This window comes from Carettochelys insculpta, chromosome 21 (genome assembly GCF_033958435.1).
Source record: "Carettochelys insculpta isolate YL-2023 chromosome 21, ASM3395843v1, whole genome shotgun sequence".
NCBI classification, from domain to species: domain Eukaryota; kingdom Metazoa; phylum Chordata; order Testudines; family Carettochelyidae; genus Carettochelys; species Carettochelys insculpta.
Window position 1 is genome coordinate 3,899,177 of NC_134157.1, and position 25,679 is coordinate 3,924,855.

At 60.6% G+C, this 25,679-nt stretch overlaps 1 protein-coding gene across 1 annotated transcript in view; it reads left to right on the forward strand.

Moving 5' to 3' along the window:
• The first annotated feature begins 303 nt into the window (after nucleotides 1-303).
• Nucleotides 304-25,679, forward strand: part of AMBP (alpha-1-microglobulin/bikunin precursor) — a 30,511-nt gene continuing 5,135 nt past the window's right edge. The window contains exons 1-9 of the mRNA XM_075015475.1: nucleotides 304-415; nucleotides 2,509-2,651; nucleotides 9,426-9,502; nucleotides 10,298-10,411; nucleotides 10,850-10,951; nucleotides 14,074-14,111; nucleotides 15,316-15,394; nucleotides 15,823-15,990; nucleotides 24,202-24,375. Coding sequence (XP_074871576.1) covers nucleotides 305-415; nucleotides 2,509-2,651; nucleotides 9,426-9,502; nucleotides 10,298-10,411; nucleotides 10,850-10,951; nucleotides 14,074-14,111; nucleotides 15,316-15,394; nucleotides 15,823-15,990; nucleotides 24,202-24,375 — 1,006 coding nt within the window. The 5' untranslated portion in view covers nucleotide 304. The remainder of the gene's footprint in view (nucleotides 416-2,508; nucleotides 2,652-9,425; nucleotides 9,503-10,297; nucleotides 10,412-10,849; nucleotides 10,952-14,073; nucleotides 14,112-15,315; nucleotides 15,395-15,822; nucleotides 15,991-24,201; nucleotides 24,376-25,679) is intronic.

Below are 25,679 nucleotides of genomic sequence, written 5' to 3' on the forward strand. Positions count from 1 at the left end.
GGCTGCTCTGCCAGGGACGCCAGTTAACCTCTCTCTGCGGTCAAACAGCAGCCAACGCGCATGGGCCAGACCCTGAACTCTGCCGCACCACGTGTCCCAGCCCGGTCCTGAAGTGGCCACCCCTGCACCGTCAGGGCTGCGCTTTCTGGGTGATTGGCTGCCTGGCCCCCCTCTGGCCCTGCGTGCCCATGGCCATTCACCTCCTGCTGCGCTCAGAGGCTGGGAGTTCACAGTCCACAGCAGCAACCTCGCAGGGCTGCCTCTGTCCGCCCTGAAGCTGAGGAGCACGGCTGAGCTCGGAGCCATGGAGTTCCAGGGCTGCTTCTTCCTCCTCTGTCTTGCCGTTGCTAGAGGGAGCCCAACTGGGAGCCAAGCCCAGGACATCCAAGTGCAAGAAAACTTTGACCCGGAGCAGGTAGCAGCCGTCCAGCGGCGCCTTCGTTCTTGGAGCAGAGCTTGTCTCTAAAAGAGCCTGTTGTCTCAGTCGTTGTCTCAGATCCATTTCCCCCAGAGCGGGGGGCGCAGGGCAAGGGGCTGGTGTGGGCGCAGCTGCGAGGTGCGGTGTGAAGCAGGGAGTCTGGGCGGTTTAACAGCTGCAGCCCATGCAGCTTGCCCATGTGGGTGGCCTGGCTGTGTGGCTGGAGGGTTTGCATCAGACAGGGAACAACTTGCTCTGTGGAAAAGAATCGGCGGAGGCAGCTGTGGGAGTGGATGCGATCGGAGGGGAGTTGTCTGTGGGCAGAGCTGTCACGTGAACTGGTGCTGGGCTCTGGAGTCACACAGCTCCTTGCCAGATTTCTTTGAAGTGGCATGTAATAGAGGACACTTTTCACAGCCCCTCTCTGCCCCCCAGGAGCAGGAAGTCAGGCTGCTGACCCGCTGAGGCAGGGCAAGGATTTCGGGGTACAGCTACACATCCAGGCATGCAACTGTGCTGGGGAAGCTGAGCCTCTGCCCTGCATGCAGTGAAGAGTTCCCCATGGGCATAGCAGAAGCTATGTTAGAATCTGGGGCTAGGGCTGGAAGGGACCTCAGGAGGTCCTCCAGTCCAGCCCCCTGCCCCAAGCAGGAGCAATCCCAACTAAGTCATCCCAGCCCAGACCTTGCCAAGCCAGGACTTAAAAACCCTCTAGGGATGGAGATTCCACCACCTCTTTCAGTAACGCATTCCAGTGCTTCGCCACCCCTCTGGGGAAACAGTTTTTCCTAATATCCAACCTACACCTCTCCTCTGTAACTTCAGACCATTGCTCCATGTTCTGCCATTTGTCACCACTGAGAACAGCCTCTCTCCATCCCCTTTAAAGCTCCTTTTCAGTTAATTGAAGCCTGCTATCAAATTGCCCCTCACCCTTGCAGACTAAACAAGCCCAAATCCCTCAGCCTTTCCTCATTGGTCAAGTGCTCCACCCCCTCTTCATTTTCATTGCCCTCCGCTGGACCCTTTTCAGTGCATCCCCATTCTTTCTATACTGGGGGTTCCAGAACGGGACACACGACTCCAGGTGTGGCCTCCCCATTGTTGAATAAAGGGGAATAATTACTTCCCTAGAGCTGTTGGCAATGCTCCTACTAATGCAACCCAATGTGCCATTTGCCTCTTGGCCTACAAGGGTACATTGTTGACTCCTATCCAGCTTTTCATTCACTGTAATGCCCAGGGCCATGTTGGCAGGGCTGGGAGTGGAGCCACTTATATGGGGCTGGCAGCCAGGTGCAGAGCTGAGAGGGGAGCCCTAGGTGTGAGGTGGGCAGCTGGGGCCCCAGCTGTGAGGCTGGCAGCTGGAGCCTAGGCATGGGTGCAGCAGCCACCACGAGGGTCAGGAGTGGAGTTAGGGGGTGCTTCCTCTCTGCTTTGGGAGATGCATCCAGAGCCCAGAACAGCCCCAGAGTTCGGGCGCCTCCGGCCGAGGCTTGCGCTGTGCATCAAGTACTTTGTGTGCTCTGCTTGGCCTTGGCACACGCTGGTGGTGGGAGACATGGCTCCAGGGCTGGCCTGGTGGTAGAGGTGCAGCTATGTGGAAGCAGCTCCAGTGGGGAAGGAAGAGCAGCTTGCCCTGCTGCCCCATGAGCAGAGATAGGAGGCAGGGGTGCAAGGCTGAGTTGGGAGGGTAAGTACAAGTGCGTTAGCCAGATGTCTCTGGACAACCAGCTGGGACACAGTGAAGGATGTAGCCATGGAAACTGCAGTCATTAGGTTTCAGAGTTCTCCGGGCTCACCCCTCTTAGCACTGCCATCAGTGCAGGCTGGCTGCCAACAGTGACAGAGCTTGCTGGGCCCTGCTCTGGAAGAGCCGGGAAACCACTGATGTCAGAGGCCCAGACCATCAGAGCTACTGGGACACCTGAGCTGGCCCTTGGTGCCCCACAATCAGGCTTTTCAGTGTTTTGCAAAGAAAATTTAAGCTCTGCTGAAAATGCTGAAATTCCCCAAGTCCTCAGCAAAGGTGAAATGTCCCCAGCCTGCCTGTCCGGGGTAGTCACCGGCCGCACTCTCCTTTCTCCTAGATCTATGGGAAATGGTACGACATTGCCATTGGCACGACATGCAGCTGGATTAAGCAATACCAGGATAAATTTGCCATGGGCACACTGGTGCTGGGACCTGGGCAGACGAGCGACACCATCAGCACCACCAGCACCCGACTCAGGTAGGTGCCCCAGAGCTACTGCCCACCAAAACACCACAGCACAAGCCTGAGCAACTGGGCATCCCAGAGCTGCAGCTCCCCGCAGCGGGCCTGAGTTTCCAAGCTGCTGACCTCTGCCAGTTCCACTGGCTTCAGACAGGCCCTCCTGAAAACAAGACCCCCGGTTCCTGCGTAGCGCAGGGGCTGTGCTTACCTCTTGCCTGCTGCAAGGCTGGGCACATCGTTACGAAGAGTCCTCACCTGCAAAGTGGCTGCATCTCTAGGGCAGTGGTTTCAACCAGTGTGCCATGAGAAGTGGCCCAGCAGGCAATGACATTTCGTCAATATCCCCTCTCAGCAGCTCTTTGCAGAGCCATGGAAGGGGGGGAAATTGACGACCCTGTGCCAGGTGGGGCTCAATCCCCAGGCTGCCTGAGTCCCAGCTGACATGGGGTTTGTCAGTGTCCTCCTCCCTCTCCTGCACCGCACGGTGGCTCTTTGAAGAACCGCTGTGAGGAGAAATGCCGACTCTGCGGGACCCCATTCATACCAGGAGGCAGCTGAAATGCTCCTTCCCGGCCTGAAGGAGCTAGAAGGGAGCCGCCCCCACTCCCTGCCGTGAGAACGGGGAGAGGGGGGGAGTCTGTTGGAACTGGGATGTGATTTAAATGCCGCATCCTGGCTCCACCAGGCTGGCGGGGAGGGGAGCCTGATCCCTGGAGCCACCTCCCCCAAAGGCAGGCACTGACATTTTCAGTGGCTCCTCCTTTACTCAGCCTCCCTCGCACAGCACTGAGGAGATTTGGAAAACGTGTCCATGCTTGCTGTTGACGGTGGTGTGTTCCATGGCGGATTTGAAACATTAACGCATTTGGTCCATGTTTAGCTCGTTGTGCGCACTAGAATCCTGGAACACTAGGACTGGAAGGGACCTCAAGAGGTCACCAAGTCCAGTTCCCTGCCTTCATGGCAGGACCAAACACCATCTAGATCATGGGTGTCCAACCTTTTGGCTTGCCTGGGCCGCACTGAGTGAAGACAGTCTCGGGCCGCGTACAAAATATATAATATAGTTAATGTATGTAAAGCACAGAATAATGTTAAAAGTTTACGATCTTGTGGGGCCGCATGCAGGCTGCGGGCCGCAGGTTGGACACGTCTGATTTAGATCATCCCTGATGGGTGTCTATTTAACCTGCTCTTAAATATCTTCAGCAATGGAGATTCCACAACCTGCCTCGGTAACTTATTCCAGTGTGTTATTCCAGTTACCTGCCTAGGTAACTTATTCCCTGACAGTCAGGAAGTTTTTCCTAATGTCTAATCTAAACCTCCCTTGCTGCAGTTTAAGCCCATTGCTCCGTGTCCTATCCTCAGAGGCCAAGGAGAACAATTTTTCTCCCTCCTTCTAACCCTCTTTTAGGTACTTGAAAACCGCTATCATGTCCCCTCTAAATCTTCTTTTTCTAAAGTATCAGAGGGGTAGCCGTGTTAGCCTGTATCTTCAAAAACAACAAGAAGTCCTGTGCTACCTTACAGACTGACAGAAATTTTGGAGCATAAGCTTTTGTGGGCAAAGACCTGCTTCATCAGATGCCTGAGACTAAACTTCTTTTCTGAACTAACCAAGCCCAGTTCTTTCAGTCTTCCCTCATAGATCATGTTCTCTAGACCTTGAACCATTCTTGTTGCTCTTCTCTGGACCTTCTCCAATTTCTCCACATCTTTCCTGCAATGTGGTGCCCAGAACTGGACACAATACTCCAACTGAGGCCTAATGAGCGCTGGGTAGAGCAGAAAAATGACTTCTCATGTCTTGCTCACAACACTCCTGTTAATACAGCCCAGAATCTCATTTGCTTTTTGTCAACAGCATCACATTGTTGACTCACATTTAGCTTGTTGTTCACTGTGACCCCTAGATCCCTTCCTGCAGTACTCCTTCCTAGACAGTCACTTCCCACTCTATAGCTACGTCTACACGGGGACGCTACATCAAAATAGCTTATTTTGATGTAGCAAAATCAAAATAAGCTATTTCGATGAATAGCGTCTACATGTCCTCCAGGGCTGGTGCCGTCAACATTCAACGTCGACGTTGGGCAGCACTACATCGAAGTAGGCGCTGCAGGGGAGCGTCTACATGCCAAAGCGGCCCACATCGAAATAAGGGTGCCAGGAACAGCTGCAGACAGGGTCACAGGGCGGACTAGCACTTCCGGGGCAACTGCTAGCCGCTCCCTTAAAGGGCCCCTCCCAGACACACTCAGCCTGCACAGCCCGCGGTCTGCAGAGCCACAGGCACGCACACCCTGTCGAAGCAGTATGGACCCCCAGCAGCAGCAGCAGCAGCAGCAGCAGCCAGAGGTCCACACACCCGCCCCTGCAGGAGCAGAGCTTGCCCTGCTCAGTGCTATGCAAGAGGCAGCTGACCACCTTTTATTTGTGGAAGAGGAGCTGCCTTCAGGGGAGGAGGAAGCAACCGCAGACCTTGCTGCCCTCCGACACCCACCCCTGCCGCACATGCTGCTGGCTGTGGAGCTACCCCACGAGCACAGACTGGTGTGAGCGGTTGGTGCTCGGCGAGTGGGACAACGACCGGTGGCTCCAGAATTTCTGCATGAGCCGGCAGACATTCCTGGAGCTCTGCCAGTGGCTCACCCCTGCCTTACGGCACCAGGACACCTCCATGCGACGTGCCCTCACGGTCGAGAAACAGGTCGGCATCGCTGTCTGGAAGCTGGCCACTCCAGACAGCTACCGATCCGTAGGGCAGCAGTTTGGCGTGGGCAAGGCCACCGTCGGGGCTGTCCTCATGGAGGTAAGAGGACCTGGGGTCGGGGGGGCAGCCCTGGGGTGGAGGGCCAGACACACCCTGCACACCCCTCACTGGTGCTCTCTCATGTCCTTCCCCTGCAGGTCGTCCACGCAGTCAATGCCCTGCTCCTCCACAGTTTCGTGCAGCTTGGGGACCCGGATGCTGCCATCGCGGGGTTTGCCAGCCTGGGCTTCCCAAATTGCTTTGGGGCTCTGGATGGGACCCATATCCCCACCCATGCCCCGGAGCACAGCAGAGGACGCTTCCTCAACAGGAAGGGCTACCATTCGGTGGTCCTCCAGGCCTTGGTGGACAGCTGGGGCCACTTCCTGGACATTTATGTTGGCTGGCCTGGCAGCACCCACGATGCCCGGGTGTTCAGAAATTCGAGCCTGTGTTGCCGGCTGGAGGCGGGGACCTACATCCCCCAGTGGGAGATCCCTGTGGGGGACACCACCATGCCCCTCTGCATCGTCACAGACGCGGCGTACCCCCTCCGGCCCTGGCTCATGCACCCTTACAGGGGCCATCTGTCTGCCAGCCAGGAGCGGTTCAACACACGGTTGAACCATGCGCGCCAGGCGGTTGAGCGCACTTTCGGCCGCCTCAAAGGGCGCTGGAGGTGTCTCCTCACCCGCTTGGATGCAGGCCCCACCAACATCCCCCAGGTTGTGGGCGCGTGCAGCGCTCTCCACAAACTGGTGGAGAGCAAGGGAGAGGCCTTCTTCCAGGGCTGGGCTGTGGAGGCTGGCAGGGCCGATGTGCAGCCACCCGCTGCCCCCAGTCGCCAGGTGGACCCCGAGGGGATCCGGGTCCAGGAGGCCCTGTGGGCCCATTTCGACCAGGCTGCAGGGTGAATGCTGGCAGGCCCTCTACTGCACCCCCCCATCCTCCACAACACTCCCTGCCCCCACGCCCACAACTCAGAGCACCCAAGAGCACCCCCCTCCACTTTTCTTGCAAATAAATGGACCTGTTGTTTGAAACCAAACAGTGAAATCTGTTATTAATACAATATATATAGAGAAAAAAAGGGGGGAACTATTTACATGGGGTGGCAGGTACCAGAACAGAACAGGGATCTAACACAAACTATATACAAATAATGGGGGATATGTACAAAGGGGTAGGCGGGGCCACGTCCTCGGCCCCGCACTCCTACTGTCCGGCGCCCGGGGTTGGAGGGCGTGACCCTCGCCTCGGCCGGAGCCCTGGCCGAAGCTGGGTGGGGGCCGGGCGAACCGGCAGATACGGCCGGCGGGTGTCTGCAGGGCCCAGGTCCCCCTCGGCGGCAGGCCCCAGGGTGGCAGACGGCAGTTGGAGCGGTGGTCGGAGTGGCGGGCGGCGCGGCATGGGGGGCCAGGTGTTCTGCGATGCGCTCGACGGTCCGCATGAAGGCCCCCCAAGCCTCCTGGCGCCAGGCCAGCGCTCGCTCTTGTAGCTCCAGCCGCCACTCTTCCACCCGCAGGCGCTGCTCCGACACCTCCAGCTCACGCTGGAGGGTCGCGAGCAGCTGGGGGTCCGTGGCCGTCCTCTGGTGGTGGCTCCGCCGTTGGCCTCGTCCTGGGGCTGGTCGGTGCTCCGCCGAGGGGCTGGACTGCTGGGATGGCCCCGGTGGGCTCTCCGGGACCACTGATGCCTCGCCGGCGCTCTCTGGGCCCTCCGATGGTGCAGCTGCGGAACACAGGGGGGAAGAAGAGTGGAGACAGCCGTTAGTGTGGGCCCTGGTCCATGGCCCTTGTCCCCCCACCCCTCTGCTGCTGGTTCCCCATCCCCGTCCCCGGGAGATGCTGCTGCTGCTGATGGGTGTCCCACCCCGCCCCCCAGTGGACCCTAGGTTCCACTCCCCCCATCCCCAGGGATGGGGCATGGAGCTGTCCTGCGGCGGGGGCAGGGGCTGATGCACTCTTCTGAGGGCCGTGCCACTGCTGTCCTTGGGGCCATGGTCATCTGGCATGTGGAGGGCCCTGGTCATGTCTGTTGTCCCCGCCCCTTAACCCCGGGAGTGTGCACCAGCGGGGGTACATACCTGATGCTCAGCTCCCACGGTCGGGGGACAGCCATCGGGCAGACACCCTGCTGGAGCTGCGGGAGGGGAGGACGATCTGGAGCCCCCTGTCGCTGGAGGCCCCCTCCTCCTCCGGTGTCCCAAGGGTGGGCTCCTGTGGGGGCCCCTGGGGTGCAGGGCTGGCCTCCAGGGTGGACTCCGTCTCCGGGGCCTGCTGGGGCTCGTCGGCCGATGTGTCAAGGGTGGCCGGGGGGGGAGGAGGTGTACCGGGGGCCCAGGATTTCCCTGAGTTCCCTGTAAAAGGGGCAAGTGGTGGGGGCGGCCCCAGATTGGCTGGCCGTGTCCCGGTCCCGGGCGTAACCCTGCTGCAGCTCCTTCACCTTACTCCTGACATGGTCAGGAGTGCGGGCAGGGTGACCCCGGGCAGCCAGGCCCTCGGCCAGCCTAGCGAACGCATCCACGTTCCGCCTCTTTCTCCCCATTACCTGGAGCACCTCCTCCTCGCCCCAGAGCCCCAGCAGATCCCGGATCTCGGCCTCCGTCCAGGAGGGGCCCCGCTGCCTCTTCCCAGGCTGGCTGGCAGGCTGGGAGCTCTGGCTCCCCTTGGTGGGGGTGCCCTGGGGGCGCTTGGGAGGCTGGCGGGCGGCCATCACTGCAGGGGTGGTGGCCTGGGGCTGCAGAGATGCATGCAGGCTGACCGCGTGCCAGTTCTGCCGCCTGCACGCGCTCTCAGCTTCCTGCACAGGAACACAGGGGGCGGGGAGCTTTAAGGGGCCGCTGCACACGGCGACCATAGAGCTCAGGGGCTGGAGAGAGCATCTCTCAACCCCTCAGCTGATGGCCGCCATGGCGGACCCCGCTCTTTCAATGTTGCGGGACGCGGATCGGCTACACGTGCCCTACTTCGACGTTCAACATCGAAGTAGGGCACTATTCCCATCCCCTGATGGGGATAGCGACTTCGACATCTCGCCGCCTTACCTCGTTTTCAACTTCGAAATAGCGCTCGCCACGTATAGACTTGGCGGGCGCTATTTCGAAGTAGCGGGCTTGTGTAGATGCGGCTTATATGTATGAAGCTGATTGTTTCTTCCCAAGTGGAGTACTTTGCATTTGTCCTTATTAAACTTCAGTTCCAAGTTTCCTGACATTATTTCTCCTTCTGCACTGAGTAGTGGGCCTACCCTGTCTGTGGTCTTCCTCTTGCTTCTCATATATTTGTAAAATTACTTATTACCCTTTATGTCTGTAACTTCACTACTATATTGCAAACCTCTCTGCAGTAAATGTAAGTGAACCTGATGTTTATGAGCAATCGATTCTACTAAAAACAACGGGTACACCGTGGAACTGTTTGTCTCATTGAAGTGTGTTGTGTTACTGAGAAGGTTGGGAACTTTTAGACCCATGAACCCTCTGAGATCTGCAAGTGGCAGAGGCTGGGCACAGCAGAAAGGAGGTAAAGGGGAAATTAACTCTGAATCCCAGGCACCTCCTGGCAGGAGTCCAACCTGGAAGGGGCAAGTGGATTTCAATTGAAATACAAACATTCAGCTCCTCCCCAGGACTGGGAGGGGCCCGCTCAGGTCTGTTTGCAGGCCTATTATCTGAAGGTGCCTGGGACCTTTTGACCTGGCAGCATCAAAAGCCATTTACGCTGGGGTCTCCTTAAAAAGTCTTAACTGGGCAGGAGGAAATAAAAGGAGGAAAGCCTGCCTGGTTCTGACCCACTGCTCCAGTCATGCAAGGTCAGATCCTGCTCCTTCCTCTTCATGCGCTTCACTTGACTCAGCACGGGGGGAACTGGAGTCTCTTAGGGTGGGTGCTGGGGTGGGGACAGGGCGAATGGATCTGTAGTCCTGGGGACCTACGGGACAGCTCTTGGCAGTGACTAAAGACCTCGGGTGGCTGGTGACCAAATGCGACTAGGAACAGCAGCAGGTCTTACGGGTTTCTCTCCCCTTCCCAGGCAAGGCGTCTGCACGCAGGTTTCTGGAGAGTATCAAAAAACCAGCATCCCTGGAAAATACACCTACTATAACCCCAGTAAGTGTGGGCGGGATGTCTCGGCTGTGCTCCCCGAGCTGCATGTACTTAGAGCAGCCAAAATCTGGGCTTTGAGGTAAAGGCCAGAAGAAAGTGGAGGGGAACCAGTTCCAGATCTCGTCCTCCTCTCTCTGTGAAGATACCCCAGTGGCAGCGGTAATGACAAGAGCCCCGTCAGTTTCTCTTTGGAATTGGTTTACAGTGTCTGCCTGTTGCCCACTGGCTTTTGACACTTAGGCCAGGTCTAGGCTAGGCCTGAAAGTTGATTGTAGACACGCCGTTCTAGCTGGAATCGACTTGTCAACCATCAACTTACCAGGCTGTCCTCACTGCAGGAGACCACGGAGAGAAACTCCCTTACTCCTCGCAAGACGGAGGCATACGGGGGTCAACTGCCCACCCCGGATAGTTCGATTTTGCGAAGTCAAACCCCGGAAGGGTCCATCTTCCACGTAGTGTAGGTAGACGTGGCCTAGAGATGCAGTGAGCTCTCCAGGTAACCAAAGAGGTGAATGCCGCTGTGAGTCCTGGCAAGTGCAATCAGCCCATACCCTGGGGGGTGGCCATGGGGCCCTGCGCAGCTGGTACCTTCTCCCTGCAGGGAGGCCAGGTGAGCCCAGGCTGTGGCTGCTACATCCACCCAGTTCAGGCAGCAGAATCCAGGGTCTGAAAACACACAGGCCGGGGCCCTGGCCCTGGCCCCACTGCCTCACATCATGCGGCCTCTTTTTAAAGGCCAGATTAGCCCATACCCCACCCTTCTGAGACGTGCCCCCTGTCTGTCCGGTTCTGCAGGCTGGAACGTGACCATCAAGTCCTCTGTGGTGCACACCAACTACAAGGAATACGCCGTCATTCTAATGCAGAAGAAGAGCAACGTGGGCCTGACCACCACAGCCAAACTCTACGGTACGTGGCTGTGGCTGTAACAAGGGCGGCTGGCATGTTGTGTGACCCATGTGGGGCTGCCAGCCTGTTCCACCCCGGAGAGCCTGGCCCAGCCCAGCTTTGCTCACAAGAGGCCTGAGAGTCCAGGGCTCACCCCACACAACTTCCCTCCACTTGGGGGTCCTTTGCTCTGACTCTGGCAGGGGTTGCTCAGGAGAGGCCCAGGCTGGGGTGGTAGGGCTGAGGTGCCTTGGTCCTTCTGAGTACTTGGCCACCACAGGGGACAGGCTAATGGAGCCGGGGTCGGGGCTGGTATATGAAGCCGTGTGTTCCATGAGGGCCTGCCCCAGACCTGGTTGCAGCTGCAGAAGTTTGGGGGGAGGACGTGGTGGGGGATTTCAGCCCCTCTCCCAACCTGTGCTCCACTCGCCTGCCTGCTGACGCCCAGGTTCCCCCCAGGCAGGACCCCCGAACTCCGAGAAGGCCTCATTGAGGATTTCAGACAGTTTGCTCTGGAGATGGGGATTCCCGAGGACTCCATCTTCATCATGATTAACAAAGGTAATCCGGGCACTACCCCCCATCCGCAGGCCCCTCCACGGCCTCTCCAGCCCATGATTCGGCCGTGCCAGTCCCCAGTGGGAAGGAGAATGCTGCGTCATTGGTGGAAGAGCAGAGCTGGCAGGGATGGAGGAGCCTGTAAGCGGGAGAGGGAGAAAGGAACCAAGACCGGTGGTGGGTAGGAAGCAGCAGAGAGGAGCTGTATGTGGCCAAGGAGGCCGGGTCATCTCTGAATGGCTCAGACTCCCCAGATGGGCTCTCCTGAGCCCCATGCGCCTGCAGCTGCCACCCCAAACCGAGCCTCCCGATGGACGTGCCCTGAGGCGTTGCAGATGGGCAGAGGCGAGGTGCTGAGAGGGGGTCGCCGTTGCTTTCATACGGCTAAGCCCAGTCCCCAAGTGGGGGTTGCTCTGGGCAAGGGAACACCTGGGGGACACTTCATGGAAACACTCCAGATGGGGAAACTGAGGCTGGCTATCACTGGTGTGATCCTAGGCCACAAGGGGTGGGCGGGCTGTGGCCGTGGGAGAGCTGAACTGCTCGTCAGACGGTCAATCTGCCTTGGACTCCCTTGAGGGCAAGCTCTGTGAGCGAGGACTCCGGGGGTAAGTCCCTGCCCTGCACCGGTGAGGCCTTGGCTGGCGTGTGGCTGCAGGGCTGCATGTGGGCAGGGCGTGGACGGATTGGAGGGAGGCCAGAGGAGAGGCACAAAACTGATGGACGGTTCAGAAAACCGGAAAGGTTCAGAACCCCGGGCCAAGGGCTGTGACAGGGATCGGTGTCCGTGGAGCTGGGACGGGCGCTTGTGGGAGCTGCAGGCAGCGAAGGAGACCCAGGGGGGACGTGAGCCCAGGTTGGCCTCGGAACAGGACAGTGAGGGAGGCTGTGGGGCAGAGTCCCTGCTCTTCGGGGGGTTTCAGGAGAGACTCCCTCAGGGACGCACTCGTGTTATGGGGCCTGGAAGGGCCCTTTGGAAGCCAGACTGCACTTCTCTGGTCCGGGCACTGGGCGAGGGACGTTGCTGTTTCAGGGCGATGTGACCAAGGAGTCAGGTGGCCTGTGGGCGAGTGAGTGATGGGTGGAGGAGTGTGAGGGAATCCCAGCCATTCTCCTGCAGCGGGCAAGAGAGACAGGTCTCCACCATTCCACTGCCACCCCTGGCCCCACAGGGCACGTCTCCACAGACCCTCAGCTCGGTCCCTGAGAGCCTTGCCAGCCTCTACCCAGCAACACCTGGGTCCACCTTAATATCCATCCGTGTGAGAGCCCAGCCTGCTGCGAGTGCTCATGTCTCCTGTATCAGACGAGCAGCCGTGCTAGTCTGTAGCTGCAGGAACAACAAGAACCCCTGTGCCATGTCTTCTGCCCTCCTTCCATCTGCTGTTGCCCCTGCCAGTTTCACATCATTCAGGCTCAACCCTACCAAGGGAGCATCATAGAATCCCAGGGCTGCAAGGGACCTCAGGAGGGCATCAAGTCCAGCCCCCTGCCCAAAGCAGGAGCAACCCCACCTAAACCATCCCAGCCAGGACTTACGCAAGCTGGGACTTAAATACTTCTAGGGATGGAGATTCCACCAGCTCTCTAGGCAACGCATCCCAGTGCTTCACCACCTGCCTGGGGAAATCGTATTTCCCAATATCCAACCTACACCTCCTTCTCTGTAACTTGAGACCATGGCTCCTTGTCCTGTCGTTAGCCACCACTGAGAACAGTCTCTCTCCATCCTCTTTAGACACCCCCTTTCAGGAAGTTGAAGGTTGTTATCTAATTCCCCCTCATTCTTCTCTTCTGCAAACTAAATAATCCCTCAGCCTCCCCTCACAGGTCATGCGCTCCAGCCCCTAATCATTTTCGTTGCCCGCCACTGGACCCTCTCCAATGCAGCCACCTCCTTTCTCTACTGGGGGGCCCAGAACTGGACGCAATACTCCAGATGTGATCTCACCAGAGCTGAGTGGAGGGGAATAATCACTTCTCTAGGGCTGCATCTACACGTGCACGCTACTTCGAAGTAGCGGCAGTAACTTCGAAATAGCGCCCGTCACGTCTACACGTGTTGGGCGCTATTTCGAAGTTGAAATCGACGTTAGGCGGCGAGACGTCGAAGTCGCTAACCCCATGAGCGGATGGGAATAGCGCCCTACTTCGACGTTCAACATCGAAGTAGGGACGTGTAGACGATCCGCGTCCCGCAACATCGAAATAGCGGGGTCCTCCATGGCGGCCATCAGCTGGGGGGTTGAGAGATACTCTCTCTCCAGCCCTTGCGGGGCTCTGTGGTCACCGTGGGCAGCAGCCCTTAGCCCAGGGCTTCTGGCTGCTGCTGCTGCAGCTGGGGGTCCGTGCTGCATATACAGGGTCTGCAACTAGTTGTTGGCTCTGTGTATCTTGCACTGTTTAATGAAAGTGTGTCTGGGAGGGGCCCTTTAAGGGAGCGACTTGCTGTTGAGTCCGCCCCGTGACCCTGTCTGCAGCTGTGCCTGGCTCCCTTATTTCGATGTTGCTACTTTGACGTGTAGACGTTCCCTCGCTGCGCCTATTTCGATGTCGGGCTGCGCAACGTCGAAGTTGAACATCGACGTTGCCAGCCCTGGAGGACGTGTAGACGTTATTCGTCGAAATAGACTATTTCGATGTTGGGTGCACGTGTAGACGTAGCCTAGATCTGCTGGAAATGCTCCTCCTAATGCACCTCAATATGCCATTAGCCTTCTTGGCTACAAGGATACACTGTTGACTCCTATCCAGCCTCTCATCCACTGTAATCCCCAGGGCCTTTTCTGCTGCACTGATACTTAGCCAGTCGATCCCCAGCCTGTAACAATCCTTGGGGATCTTATGTCCCACGTACAGGAATCTGCACTTGTTATTGTTGAACCTCATCAGATTTCCTAGGGCCCGATCCTCCGAGCAGGGCAGAGGCTTTGCTGGAGGGAAGCCTGGGCTCCGGGGCATCAGGAGCGGTTGTCCCCGCAGAAGGAGCACACGGGTGCCCCGCGCAGCTAGTGGCAGGCTGGATACAGTGGGGCGGGCCCGTTAGAAGCTGCCTCTCTCTGACAGCAGCTTCCGGCTCCTCTGCCCCGTTCTGCTAACCTTCCCCGTCCTGTCCCCTGCTGCAGGTGAATGTGTGCCCAGCAAGACACAGATGGAACCCAGGGTGAGTCATTGGGGCTGGGGCCTCTCCAGCGAGTCTCCAGAGCTTGGGGTGTCCCTCAAGAACATGCAGTGTGCGCCTCAACCCCCTTAGGGGAGCCAGGCTGCTGGGCCAAGGGGGGACAAGCGGAAGGGCCCAGCCTGGCTTTCTCAGCCCACTTGGGAGCTGCTCTTCGGCACCGCTGTCTCGCTCTGCTCGGGGCTGCTACAGCAGACCTGGAAAGGAGCACTGGGCACAGCGGAGGACGGGGGTGCAGGAGTTGCCCACGAAGCCAAGGCACGAGCCCAAGAGATGCGGCTTAGTTGCATTGGATTTCACTTTAGTCTCTCCCTGTGTGCCCCAGGGGTGCTGCGAGGAGGGAGATGGCCTGGCAGTATCCAGGGCCTGTTTTCAAGCCATAGGACCAGGCCCAGGCTGGGAGGCATTGGTGCTGGCTGCCCTTTGCTCTGGGGCTGCTGCAGGAGAGATATACGTGCCTATCGCTGAGAGCTGGGAGTACCCCCCCCAATATGGCCGCCGGAGCTGGGAGTACCCCCCCAATATGGCCGCCGGAGCTGGGAGTACCCCCCCAGTATGGCCGCCGGAGCTGGGAGTACCCCCCCCAATATGGCCGCCGGAGCTGGGAGTACCCCCCCAGTATGGCCGCCGGAGCTGGGAGTACCCCCCCCAATATGGCCGCCGGAGCTGGGAGTACCCCCCCAGTATGGCCGCCGGAGCTGGGAGTACCCCCCCCAATATGGCCGCCGGAGCTGGGAGTCCCCCCCACCCAGTATGGCCGCCGGAGCTGGGAGTCCCCCCCCCCCAGTATGGCCGCCGGAGCTGGGAGTCCTCCCCCCATATGGCCACCGGAGCTGGGAGTGGCCCCCCATAAGGCCGTTGGAGCTAAGAGTCCCCCCTGCACACGGCCGCCGGAGCTGGGAGTCGTCCCGCCCCCATACAGCTGCCGGAGCTGGGAGTGGCCCCAGTCATTCCCAGGGCTGAGGAGGGGGCAGAGTTTCTGTTTGAAGTCCCAGCAGTGTATCCGTCCCTGGGAAGAGCCTGTTACACCTTTGGCCCCTCTGGCTCCTCCTGGGGGGACTCATCTCCCAGGCCTGTGGAGCATCTGCATTTGCTGCCCTCTGCGGGGAGACGCCGGCATTCACAGCTCTCACCTGTCCTCTGCCTTGCCGATGGCCACTTAACGGGCTGCTCTTTCTCCCCTGTGCAGAGGGCTCGGCGAGCTGTCCTGCCCGAGCAAGAGGGCTCTGCCGCTGGTCCGCTGCCACCGCTCAGCAGCAAAAAGGAAGGTCTGTACCAAGCCGGGCTCCTGGTGGGGTGGGATGAAGATATCACACTCTGGGCGTGGCTGGATTGCTTGGATGGGGACTTGTCTGCTCCTGGGGCCTGGGGAAGGCCTGGCTGTGCCCAGACCTCAACGGGAGCAAAAACGCAGGATCTTCTATGTTTGGAAGCTCCACTTTTCCCCATGAGAGCTTTCCTAGGCAGCCTCCGAACCTCCCAGGGCCACCGGCAACTGCTGAGTGGCCCATAAGAGAGTTGGGACTCAGCTCTCTGAGACACAGCACTGCTGTCCTTGTCCCGCAGAGCTGGGTGAGCTCCATGGGAAATCCCACCAGTGGGGGAAGTGGGAGAGGCTTGGGGTGGGCTCCGTCCCTGGGGAGAGGCTCCGTGAGCAAGAAATGCACCTCTCGGCTCACCACTGTGATGCGCTCAGATTTCTGCCGGCTGGGTAAAGACGAGGGCCCCTGCATGGGGACGAACACTCGGTTCTTCTACAACTCCTCCTCTATGGCCTGCGAGAGCTTCCACTACGGTGGCTGTCTTGGGAACGGGAACAACTTCCCTTCGGAGAAGGAGTGTCTTCAGACCTGCAGGACAGAGGGTAAGGCGGCAGCTCTTTGCAGACTCTTGCTTGGACCTTCGTCCCTGGCCAGTGCAGGAGGGGCAGCTTCTGACATCAGAGGCCTCTGTGCCTCCAGTGCCTCCTGCATGGTTGAGGCGTCCTGCTTCAGTGCTGTTTCCTTGTGCGAGTGACCCAGGCTCAATGCAGTGGGGGGAAGTGGGGGACATGCCTGTGCACTGCCAGGGCAGAGGGACCCCCGTGCAGTGGGGTGAGAGATCAGCCCAGGGCCAAAATGAGACAGACCAGCACCCGGGCCAGGGCCTGGCTGCAGGAGCTGACTTGAAACGAGACGTGGCTACACCCAAGTGCTGTGATTTGGGGATTGAGCCCTAAAACCTGTTTTGGGTCCAGCAAAATGATTCCTTTGATCCCAACTGGAGCTATCGGTGGTGTTGCGCCGGGGTGACTTTTTGAAATATTGGCCACACTTCTAAAGGGAGCCGTTTGGAGCCAGCTCAGATGTGGCGCGGTTCCTCGTGCAGTGAGCGAACCGCGTCCTTCCGATGTTCTCTAGCCCATAGTCCCAGCTTGTTGTTTGCATGTTTTGGTGAAATTGACCGTTTCCTGCCTTTGTGTGTTGGCCCTAAGAGAACTCACCTGGGCTGGTCCCCAAGTCTCTTTCCTGGGCTGCTGGCGGAGGGTGGGGGGACAGGCAGCCACACGACCATCAACATGAAATGCTCGGGGCTGGGGGATCTGTGTGTGTGAGGCCCTCACACGGGGCCCAAGTGCAGGAGCCAAGCTGCGGGCATGTCTGTGGAGTGGAATGAGGAGATGCCCAGGTCCCAGGGTGATGGGCTCTCTAGCTAGACTTCTGGCCTGGCTGACCCTGGGAGACAGCAGGGCTGAGCAGGGGCAGCATTTCTCTCAGTGGCCTGGGAGGGGGACACAAGTGCTGCCCATTCCCTGGCCCGTGCAGCAGCGTTCACTCTGCCAGCACAGGGGTGCAGACGCAACTTCTCTGGGTAAGGGGCGGCTTGCGAGGAAGCTCCCCTGAGGCCGTGGCTAGTGTGGACAGTTCCCCGCGCAGGACCAGCTGCTCAGTCCAAGCCCTGTGTGACGTGGTGTGGGGCACTTGGCTGGTGTCACTAGGCTGGTGCCGTTACAGTGCTGCCAGGTGCAGGCAATGGCTGCGGGGGCAGAGCCCAGAGGGTGACCCCTCTCCAGGCTGCCCTGAGGGCCCAGTTCCCAACTTTCTAATTCCAAAATACGGACTGCTCTAACCCCTGCACCACCCGCCCCTTCGCTGAGACCCCCCCCCTTCTCACTGCACCCGCTTCCCTCCTCTGCCTGTGCAGTGAGCGAGGGGGGGCCAGGAAGTGGGTCAGGGAGGGGTGCAGTGTGGTGGATGGAGGTGAGTCGGAGAGGGGTGCAGTGAGGTGGATGGAGGTGAGTCGGAGAGGGGTGCAGTGAGGTGGATGGAGGTGTGTTGGTGAGAAGTTCAGCGAGGTGGATGGAGGTGAGTCGGAGAGGGGTGCAGTGAGGTGGATGAAGGTGAGTCAGGGAGGGTTGCAGTGAGGTGGATGGAGGTGAGTCAGGGAGGGTTGCAGTGAGGTGGATGGAGGTGTGTTGGTGAGAAGTTCAGCGAGGTGGATGGAGGTGAGTCGGAGAGGGGTGCAGCGAGGTGGATGAAGGTGAGTCAGGGAGGGTTGCAGTGAGGTGGATGAAGGTGAGTCAGGGAGGGTTGCAGTGAGGTGGATGGAGGTGTGTTGGTGAGAAGTTCAGCGAGGTGGATGGAGGTGAGTCGGAGAGGGGTGCAGTGAGGTGGATGAAGGTGAGTCAGGGAGGGTTGCAGTGAGGTGGATGGAGGTGAGTCAGGGAGGGTTGCAGTGAGGTGGATGGAGGTGTGTTGGTGAGAAGTTCAGCGAGGTGGATGGAGGTGAGTCAGGGAGGGTTGCAGTGAGGTGGATGGAGGTGAGTCAGGGAGGGTTGCAGTGAGGTGGATGGAGGTGTGTTGGGGAGAAGTTCAGCGAGGTGGATGGAGGTGAGTCAGGGAGGGTTGCAGTGAGGTGGATGGAGGTGAGTCAGGGAGGGGTGCAGTGAGATGGATGGGGGTATGTCGGTGAGAGGTGCAGCGAAGTGGATGGAGGTGAGTCGGGGAGGGTTGCAGTGAGGTGGATGGAGGTTTGGTGGGGAGGGGTGCAGCGAGGGGGATGGAGGTGAGTCAGGGAGGGTTGCAGTGAGGTGGATAAGGTGTGGTGGGGAGGGGGTGCAGTGAGGTGGATGGGGGTGTCGATGAGAGGTGCAGCGAAGTGGATGGAGGTGAGTCAGGGAGGGGTGCAGTGAGGTGGATGGAGGTGTGGTGCAGAGGGGTGCAGCGAGGGGGATGGAGGTGAGTCGGGGAGGGTTGCAGTGAGGTGGATAAGGTGTGGTGGGGAGGGGGTGCAGTGAGGGGGATGGAGGTGTGTTGGGGAGGAGTGCAGTGAGGGGGATGGAGGTGTGTTGGGGAGGGGTGCAGCGAGGTGGATGGGGGGTGTGTCAGGGAGGGGTGCAGTGAGGGGGGTGGAGGTGTGTCGGTGAGAGGTGCAGTGAGGGGGATGGAGGTGTGTTGGGGAGGGGTGCAGTGAGGGGGATGGAGGTGTGTTGGGGAGGGGTGCAGCAAGGTGGATGGGGGTGTGTCAGGGAGGGGTGCAGTGAGGGGGATGGAGGTGTGTCGGTGAGAGGTGCAGTGAGGGGGGTGGAGGTGTGTCGGTGAGAGGTGCAGTGAGGGGGATGGAGGTGTGTTGGGGAGGGGTGCAGCGAGGTGGATGGGGGTGTGTCAGGGAGGGGTGCAGCGAGGGGGATGGAGGTGTGTCGGTGAGAGGTGCAGTGAGGGGGGGTGGAGGTGTGTCAGTGAGAGGTGCAGTGAGGGGGATGGAGGTGTGTTGGGGAGGGTTGCAGTGAGGGGGATGGAGGTGTGGTGGGGAGGGGTGCAGTGAGGGGGATAGAGGTGTGGTGGGGAGGGGTGCAGCGAGGTGGATGGGGGTGTGTCAGTGAGGGGGATGGAGGTGTGTTGGTGAGAGGTGCAGTGAGGGGGCTGGAGGTGTGTCGGTGAGAGGTGCAGTGAGGGGGATGGAGGTGTGTCAGGGAGGGGTGCAGTGAGGTGGATGGAGTTGAGTGGGGGAGGGGTGCAAAGAGGTGGATGGAGTTGAGTCGGGGAGGGGTGCAATGAGGTGGATGGGGGTGTGTCAGGGAGGGGTACAGTGAGGGGGATGGAGGTGTGTCAGTGAGAGGTGCAGTGAGGGGGGTGGAGGTGTGTTGGGTAGGGTTGCAGTGAGGGGGATGGAGGTGTGGTGGGGAGGGGTGCAGTGAGGGGGATGGAGGTGTGTCAGGGAGGGGTGCAGTGAGGTGGATGGAGTTGAGTGGGGGAGGGGTGCAAAGAGGTGGATGGAGTTGAGTCGGGGAGAGGTGCAATGAGGTGGATGGAGGTGTGTTGGGGAGGGGTGCAGTGAGGGGGATGGAGGTGTGGTGGGGAGGGGTGCAGCGAGGAGGATGGAGGTGTGTCGGGGAGGGATGCAGCGATGTGGATGGGGGTGTGTCAGGGAGGGGTGTAGTGAGGGGGATGGAGGTGTGTCGGTGAGAGGTGCAGTGAGGGGGATGGAGGTGTGTCGGTGAGAGGTGCAGTGAGGGGGGTGGAGGTGTGTTGGGTAGGGTTGCAGTGAGGGGGATGGAGGTGTGTTGGGGAGGGGTGCAGCGAGGTGGATGGGGGTGTGTCAGGGAGGGGTGCAGTGAGGGGGGTGGAGGTGTGTCGGTGAGAGGTGCAGTGAGGGGGGTGGAGGTGTGTCGGTGAGAGGTGCAGCGAGGGGGATGGAGGTGTGTTGGGTAGGGTTGCAGTGAGGGGGATGGAGGTGTGGTGGGGAGGGGTGCAGTGAGGGGGATGGAGGTGTGTTGGGGAGGGGTGCAGCGAGGTGGATGGGGGTGTGTCAGGGAGGGGTGCAGTGAGGGGGGTGGAGGTGTGTTGGGTAGGGTTGCAGTGAGGGGGATGGAGGTGTGGTGGGGAGGGGTGCAGTGAGGAGGATGGAGGTGTGGTGGGGAGGGGTGCAGTGAGGAGGATGGAGGTGTGTTGGTGAGAGGTGCAGTGAGGGGGATGGAGGTGTGTTGGTGAGAGGTGCAGTGAGGGGGATGGAGGTGTGTTGGGGAGGGTTGCAGTGAGGGGGATGGAGGTGTGGTGGGGAGGGGTGCAGTGAGGAGGATGGAGGTGTGTTGGGGAGGGGTGCAGCGAGGTGGATGGGGGTGTGTCAGGGAGGGGTACAGTGAGGGGGATGGAGGTGTGTCGGTGAGAGGTGCAGTGAGGGGGGTGGAGGTGTGTTGGGTAGGGTTGCAGTGAGGGGGATGGAGGTGTGGTGGGGAGGGGTGCAGTGAGGGGGATGGAGGTGTGTCAGGGAGGGGTGCAGTGAGGTGGATGGAGTTGAGTGGGGGAGGGGTGCAAAGAGGTGGATGGAGTTGAGTCGGGGAGAGGTGCAATGAGGTGGATGGAGGTGTGTTGGGGAGGGGTGCAGTGAGGGGGATGGAGGTGTGGTGGGGAGGGGTGCAGCGAGGAGGATGGAGGTGTGTCGGGGAGGGATGCAGCGATGTGGATGGGGGTGTGTCAGGGAGGGGTGCAGTGAGGGGGATGGAGGTGTGTCGGTGAGAGGTGCAGTGAGGGGGGTGGAGGTGTGTCGGTGAGAGGTGCAGCGAGGGGGATGGAGGTGTGTTGGGTAGGGTTGCAGTGAGGGGGATGGAGGTGTGGTGGGGAGGGGTGCAGTGAGGGGGATGGAGGTGTGTTGGGGAGGGGTGCAGCGAGGTGGATGGGGGTGTGTCAGGGAGGGGTGCAGTGAGGGGGGTGGAGGTGTGTTGGGTAGGGTTGCAGTGAGGGGGATGGAGGTGTGGTGGGGAGGGGTGCAGTGAGGAGGATGGAGGTGTGGTGGGGAGGGGTGCAGTGAGGAGGATGGAGGTGTGTTGGTGAGAGGTGCAGTGAGGGGGATGGAGGTGTGTTGGTGAGAGGTGCAGTGAGGGGGATGGAGGTGTGTTGGGGAGGGTTGCAGTGAGGGGGATGGAGGTGTGGTGGGGAGGGGTGCAGTGAGGAGGATGGAGGTGTGTTGGGGAGGGGTGCAGCGAGGTGGATGGGGGTGTGTCAGGGAGGGGTACAGTGAGGGGGATGGAGGTGTGTCGGTGAGAGGTGCAGTGAGGGGGGTGGAGGTGTGTTGGGTAGGGTTGCAGTGAGGGGGATGGAGGTGTGGTGGGGAGGGGTGCAGTGAGGGGGATGGAGGTGTGTCAGGGAGGGGTGCAGTGAGGTGGATGGAGTTGAGTGGGGGAGGGGTGCAAAGAGGTGGATGGAGTTGAGTCGGGGAGAGGTGCAATGAGGTGGATGGAGGTGTGTTGGGGAGGGGTGCAGTGAGGGGGATGGAGGTGTGGTGGGGAGGGGTGCAGCGAGGAGGATGGAGGTGTGTCGGGGAGGGATGCAGCGATGTGGATGGGGGTGTGTCAGGGAGGGGTGCAGTGAGGGGGATGGAGGTGTGTCGGTGAGAGGTGCAGTGAGGGGGATGGAGGTGTGTCGGTGAGAGGTGCAGTGAGGGGGGTGGAGGTGTGTTGGGTAGGGTTGCAGTGAGGGGGATGGAGGTGTGTTGGGGAGGGGTGCAGCGAGGTGGATGGGGGTGTGTCGGTGAGAGGTGCAGTGAGGGGGGTGGAGGTGTGTCGGTGAGAGGTGCAGTGAGGGGGGTGGAGGTGTGTTGGGTAGGGTTGCAGTGAGGGGGATGGAGGTGTGGTGGGGAGGGGTGCAGTGAGGAGGATGGAGGTGTGTTGGGGAGGGGTGCAGCGAGGTGGATGGGGGTGTGTCAGGGAGGGGTGCAGCGAGGGGGATGGAGGTGTGTCGGTGAGAGGTGCAGCGAGGGGGATGGAGGTGTGTTGGGTAGGGTTGCAGTGAGGGGGATGGAGGTGTGGTGGGGAGGGGTGCAGTGAGGAGGATGGAGGTGTGTTGGGGAGGGGTGCAGCGAGGTGGATGGGGGTGTGTCAGGGAGGGGTGCAGCGAGGGGGATGGAGGTGTGTCGGTGAGAGGTGCAGTGAGGGGGATGGAGGTGTGTCGGTGAGAGGTGCAGTGAGGGGGGTGGAGGTGTGTTGGGTAGGGTTGCAGTGAGGGGGATGGAGGTGTGGTGGGGAGGGGTGCAGTGAGGAGGATGGAGGTGTGTTGGGGAGGGTTGCAGCGAGGTGGATGGGGGTGTGTCAGGGAGGGGTGCAGCGAGGTGGATGGGGGTGTGTCAGGGAGGGGTGCAGCGAGGGGGATGGAGGTGTGTCGGTGAGAGGTGCAGTGAGGGGGATGGAGGTGTGTTGGGTAGGGTTGCAGTGAGGGGGGTGGAGGTGTGGTGGGGAGGGGTGCAGTGAGGAGGATGGAGGTGTGTTGGGGAGGGTTGCAGTGAGGGGGGTGGAGGTGTGGTGGGGAGGGGTGCAGTGAGGGGGGTGGAGGTGTGTTGGGTAGGGTTGAAGTGAGGGGGATGGAGGTGTGGTGGGGAGGGGTGCAGTGAGGAGGATGGAGGTGTGTTTGGGAGGGGTGCAGCGAGGTGGATGGGGGTGTGTCAGGGAGGGGTGCAGCGAGGGGGATGGAGGTGTGTCGGTGAGAGGTGCAGTGAGGGGGATGGAGGTGTGTCGGTGAGAGGTGCAGTGAGGGGGATGGAGGTGTGTTGGGTAGGGTTGCAGTGAGGGGGGTGGAGGTGTGGTGGGGAGGGGTGCAGTGAGGAGGATGGAGGTGTGTCGGTGAGAGGTGCAGTGAGGGGGGTGGAGGTGTGTTGGGTAGGGTTGCAGTGAGGGGGTGGAGGTGTGTTGGGTAGGGTTGCAGTGAGGGGGATGGAGGTGTGGTGGGGAGGGGTGCAGCGAGGTGGATGGGGGTGTGTCAGGGAGGGGTGCAGTGAGGGGGATGGAGGTGTGTCGGTGAGAGGTGCAGTGAGGGGGGTGGAGGTGTGTCGGTGAGAGGTGCAGCGAGGGGGATGGAGGTGTGTTGGGTAGGGTTGCAGTGAGGGGGTGGAGGTGTGGTGGGGAGGGGTGCAGTGAGGGGGATGGAGGTGTGTTGGGGAGGGGTGCAGCGAGGTGGATGGGGGTGTGTCAGGGAGGGGTGCAGTGAGGGGGATGGAGGTGTGTCGGTGAGAGGTGCAGTGAGGGGGGTGGAGGTGTGTCGGTGAGAGGTGCAGTGAGGGGGGTGGAGGTGTGTTGGGTAGGGTTGCAGTGAGGGGGATGGAGGTGTGGTGGGGAGGGGTGCAGTGAGGAGGATGGAGGTGTGTTTGGGAGGGGTGCAGCGAGGTGGATGGGGGTGTGTCGGTGAGAGGTGCAGTGAGGGGGATGGAGGTGTGTCGGTGAGAGGTGCAGTGAGGGGGATGGAGGTGTGTTGGGGAGGGTTGCAGCGAGGGGGATGGAGGTGTGTCGGTGAGAGGTGCAGTGAGGGGGGTGGAGGTGTGTCGGTGAGAGGTGCAGTGAGGGGGGTGGAGGTGTGTCAGGGAGGGGTGCAGTGAGGTGGATGGAGTTGAGTCGGGGAGGGGTGCAAAGAGGTGGATGGAGTTGAGTCGGGGAGGGGTGCAAAGAGGTGGATGGAGGTGTGTTGGTGAGAGGTGCAGTGAGGGGGATGGAGGTGTGTCGGTGAGAGGTGCAGTGAGGGGGGTGGAGGTGTGTCGGTGAGAGGTGCAGCGAGGGGGATGGAGGTGTGGTGGGTAGGGGTGCAGCGAGGGGGATGGAGGTGTGTCGGTGAGAGGTGCAGTGAGTGGGGTGGAGGTGTGTCAGGGAGGGGTGCAGTGAGGTGGATGGAGTTGAGTCGGGGAGGGGTGCAAAGAGGTGGATGGAGCGCAACCCCATCCCCAGCACCTGCAGACAGGGACGCCCATGCCTGGAGCTCCGAGGTGCTGCCATTCAGGCTGCGTTCTGATGCGGGGTGGAAGACGCGGGTCCCTCCCAGGCCAGGCAGCAGTGGAAGAAGCACGTACCTCCCCGACCCCGACTCTCAGCAGCCTCCCGCTGCGTGCTGATTGGTGGCCCCTCCCCTGCTCGGAGCAGCCATGAAACGGCCATTCGCCGGCCTGGGCAGTGGTGCTGGGCCGACCCTCCGGGGTCCCATCTCCAGATCGGCGAGGGGGCGGTGCCCCACCTGCCCACTGTGCCCATCCTTCTCCTCCTCCAGTCCCACTCTGCCCCGGGGCGCCGAGCTCTGGCCTGGAAGGTCGGGCCTCAGCCGTCTCCCTCTCCTCTCTCTCCCAGCCGCCTGCAGGTTGCCCATCGCTCCGGGGGCCTGTCAGAAGCCCGTGAAGCTCTGGGCCTTCGACGCCAGCCAGGGCAAGTGCACTGTGTTCACCTACGGCGGCTGCCAGGGCAACGGGAACAAGTTCTACTCGGAGAAGGAGTGCAAGGAGTACTGTGGCATCCCGGCGGACGGTACGGCTCCCAGGCGTGGCCCCCGCGCTAACCCTCCTCCAGCCTCTCGTGGCCACAGCCGACTGCACAGCGTGCATCTGAGAGAGACCCGGCGTCGGACACCCCCGTCCCTCCACCCTCTCAGCCCTGCCCCGGCACCAGCTTCCTCTCGGTCCCAGCCTGCTGAGCCCCGCTGCTCTGCCCCATGTCCTGCACCCCACCCCACCCCACCCTGGCCTGCCCCCTTCTCCCAGGGCGCCCCAGCCCCACTTCCATGACCCAGAGCAGCTGCTCCCAAGGGTGCGAGGCACTGGCTGGCTGCTGCTGAGCTGCAGAGGTCTCTGTTGGCTGTTGTCGCCTGCTGGAGGCTGGCTGTGCTCCTTCGGTTCCTGGAGACAGGCTCACCGGCAGGCCCTGCTTCCAGGCATGCAGCCTGTTCCCCGGTTCTGTACAGCTGCAAAGAACAGGCTGTTCCTGTATAATAGGGAGGGAAACTGAGGCACAACCCCAGCTAGGCTAGTGCCAGCCTTTTCAAAGATGGCACCTACAGTTAAGTATCTAAACCCTTATAGGTGGCTCAAAAGCCAGAGGCTCCTCAGGCAGCAGCCTGGATTTCGGAGGCCCTGATTCCCTGCACATCCGTGCAAAGCAGAGCTCTCAGAAGACACTTACCATAGGGCTAGTGCCAGGCCTCGAATCCTCCTAGCAGACACCCCCCTTGGTCAGGGCTCTGGGGGGCAGGGGTATCCCCACCTCTTCCAGCCCTTCCTGCTGGCCCACACTCTCCCCATCATATGCCTCCCCTGGACCTGCCAGCCAACCCCAGGTGATTGAAAGCCCCCCGGGTCCCCTGCCACCCCGGCCAGCAGAGCAGCATCACCCGAGTGGCTTTCTGCTGCTCCGCACCACTGCCACATGTCCCTGTGCGGAGCCGCTCCAGCCAGAGGCACAAGCTGGGAAATGATGAACTGGTTTTGTAAAACTGACCAGAGATCCGTAAGGCCAACGCTCCTGATCTGCTCACCAGCCGCCTGGTAGTCGGGACGTTCTTTCTGCAAAGCCCTGGCCAAGGTATCAGGGTCTAGGAGCTTCATTACCTGAGGCTCCTGCACTGCTACCTACCTCTGAGTCAGGAGATGGTGCTTGTTTGCTGGTGCATAGCACTCGAGGGCTGGGTCACGAGTTTTGAACCCTTGAGGTTGCCAATATGGTGCATCCAAGTCAACAGATTCTTGCCCTTGTCCAAGAGCCCAGACAGAGACCAGGGTCCTCCACCTGACACCCCCATGTCCTCACACTGGGGTGCCCCCTCCCCACTGACCTCT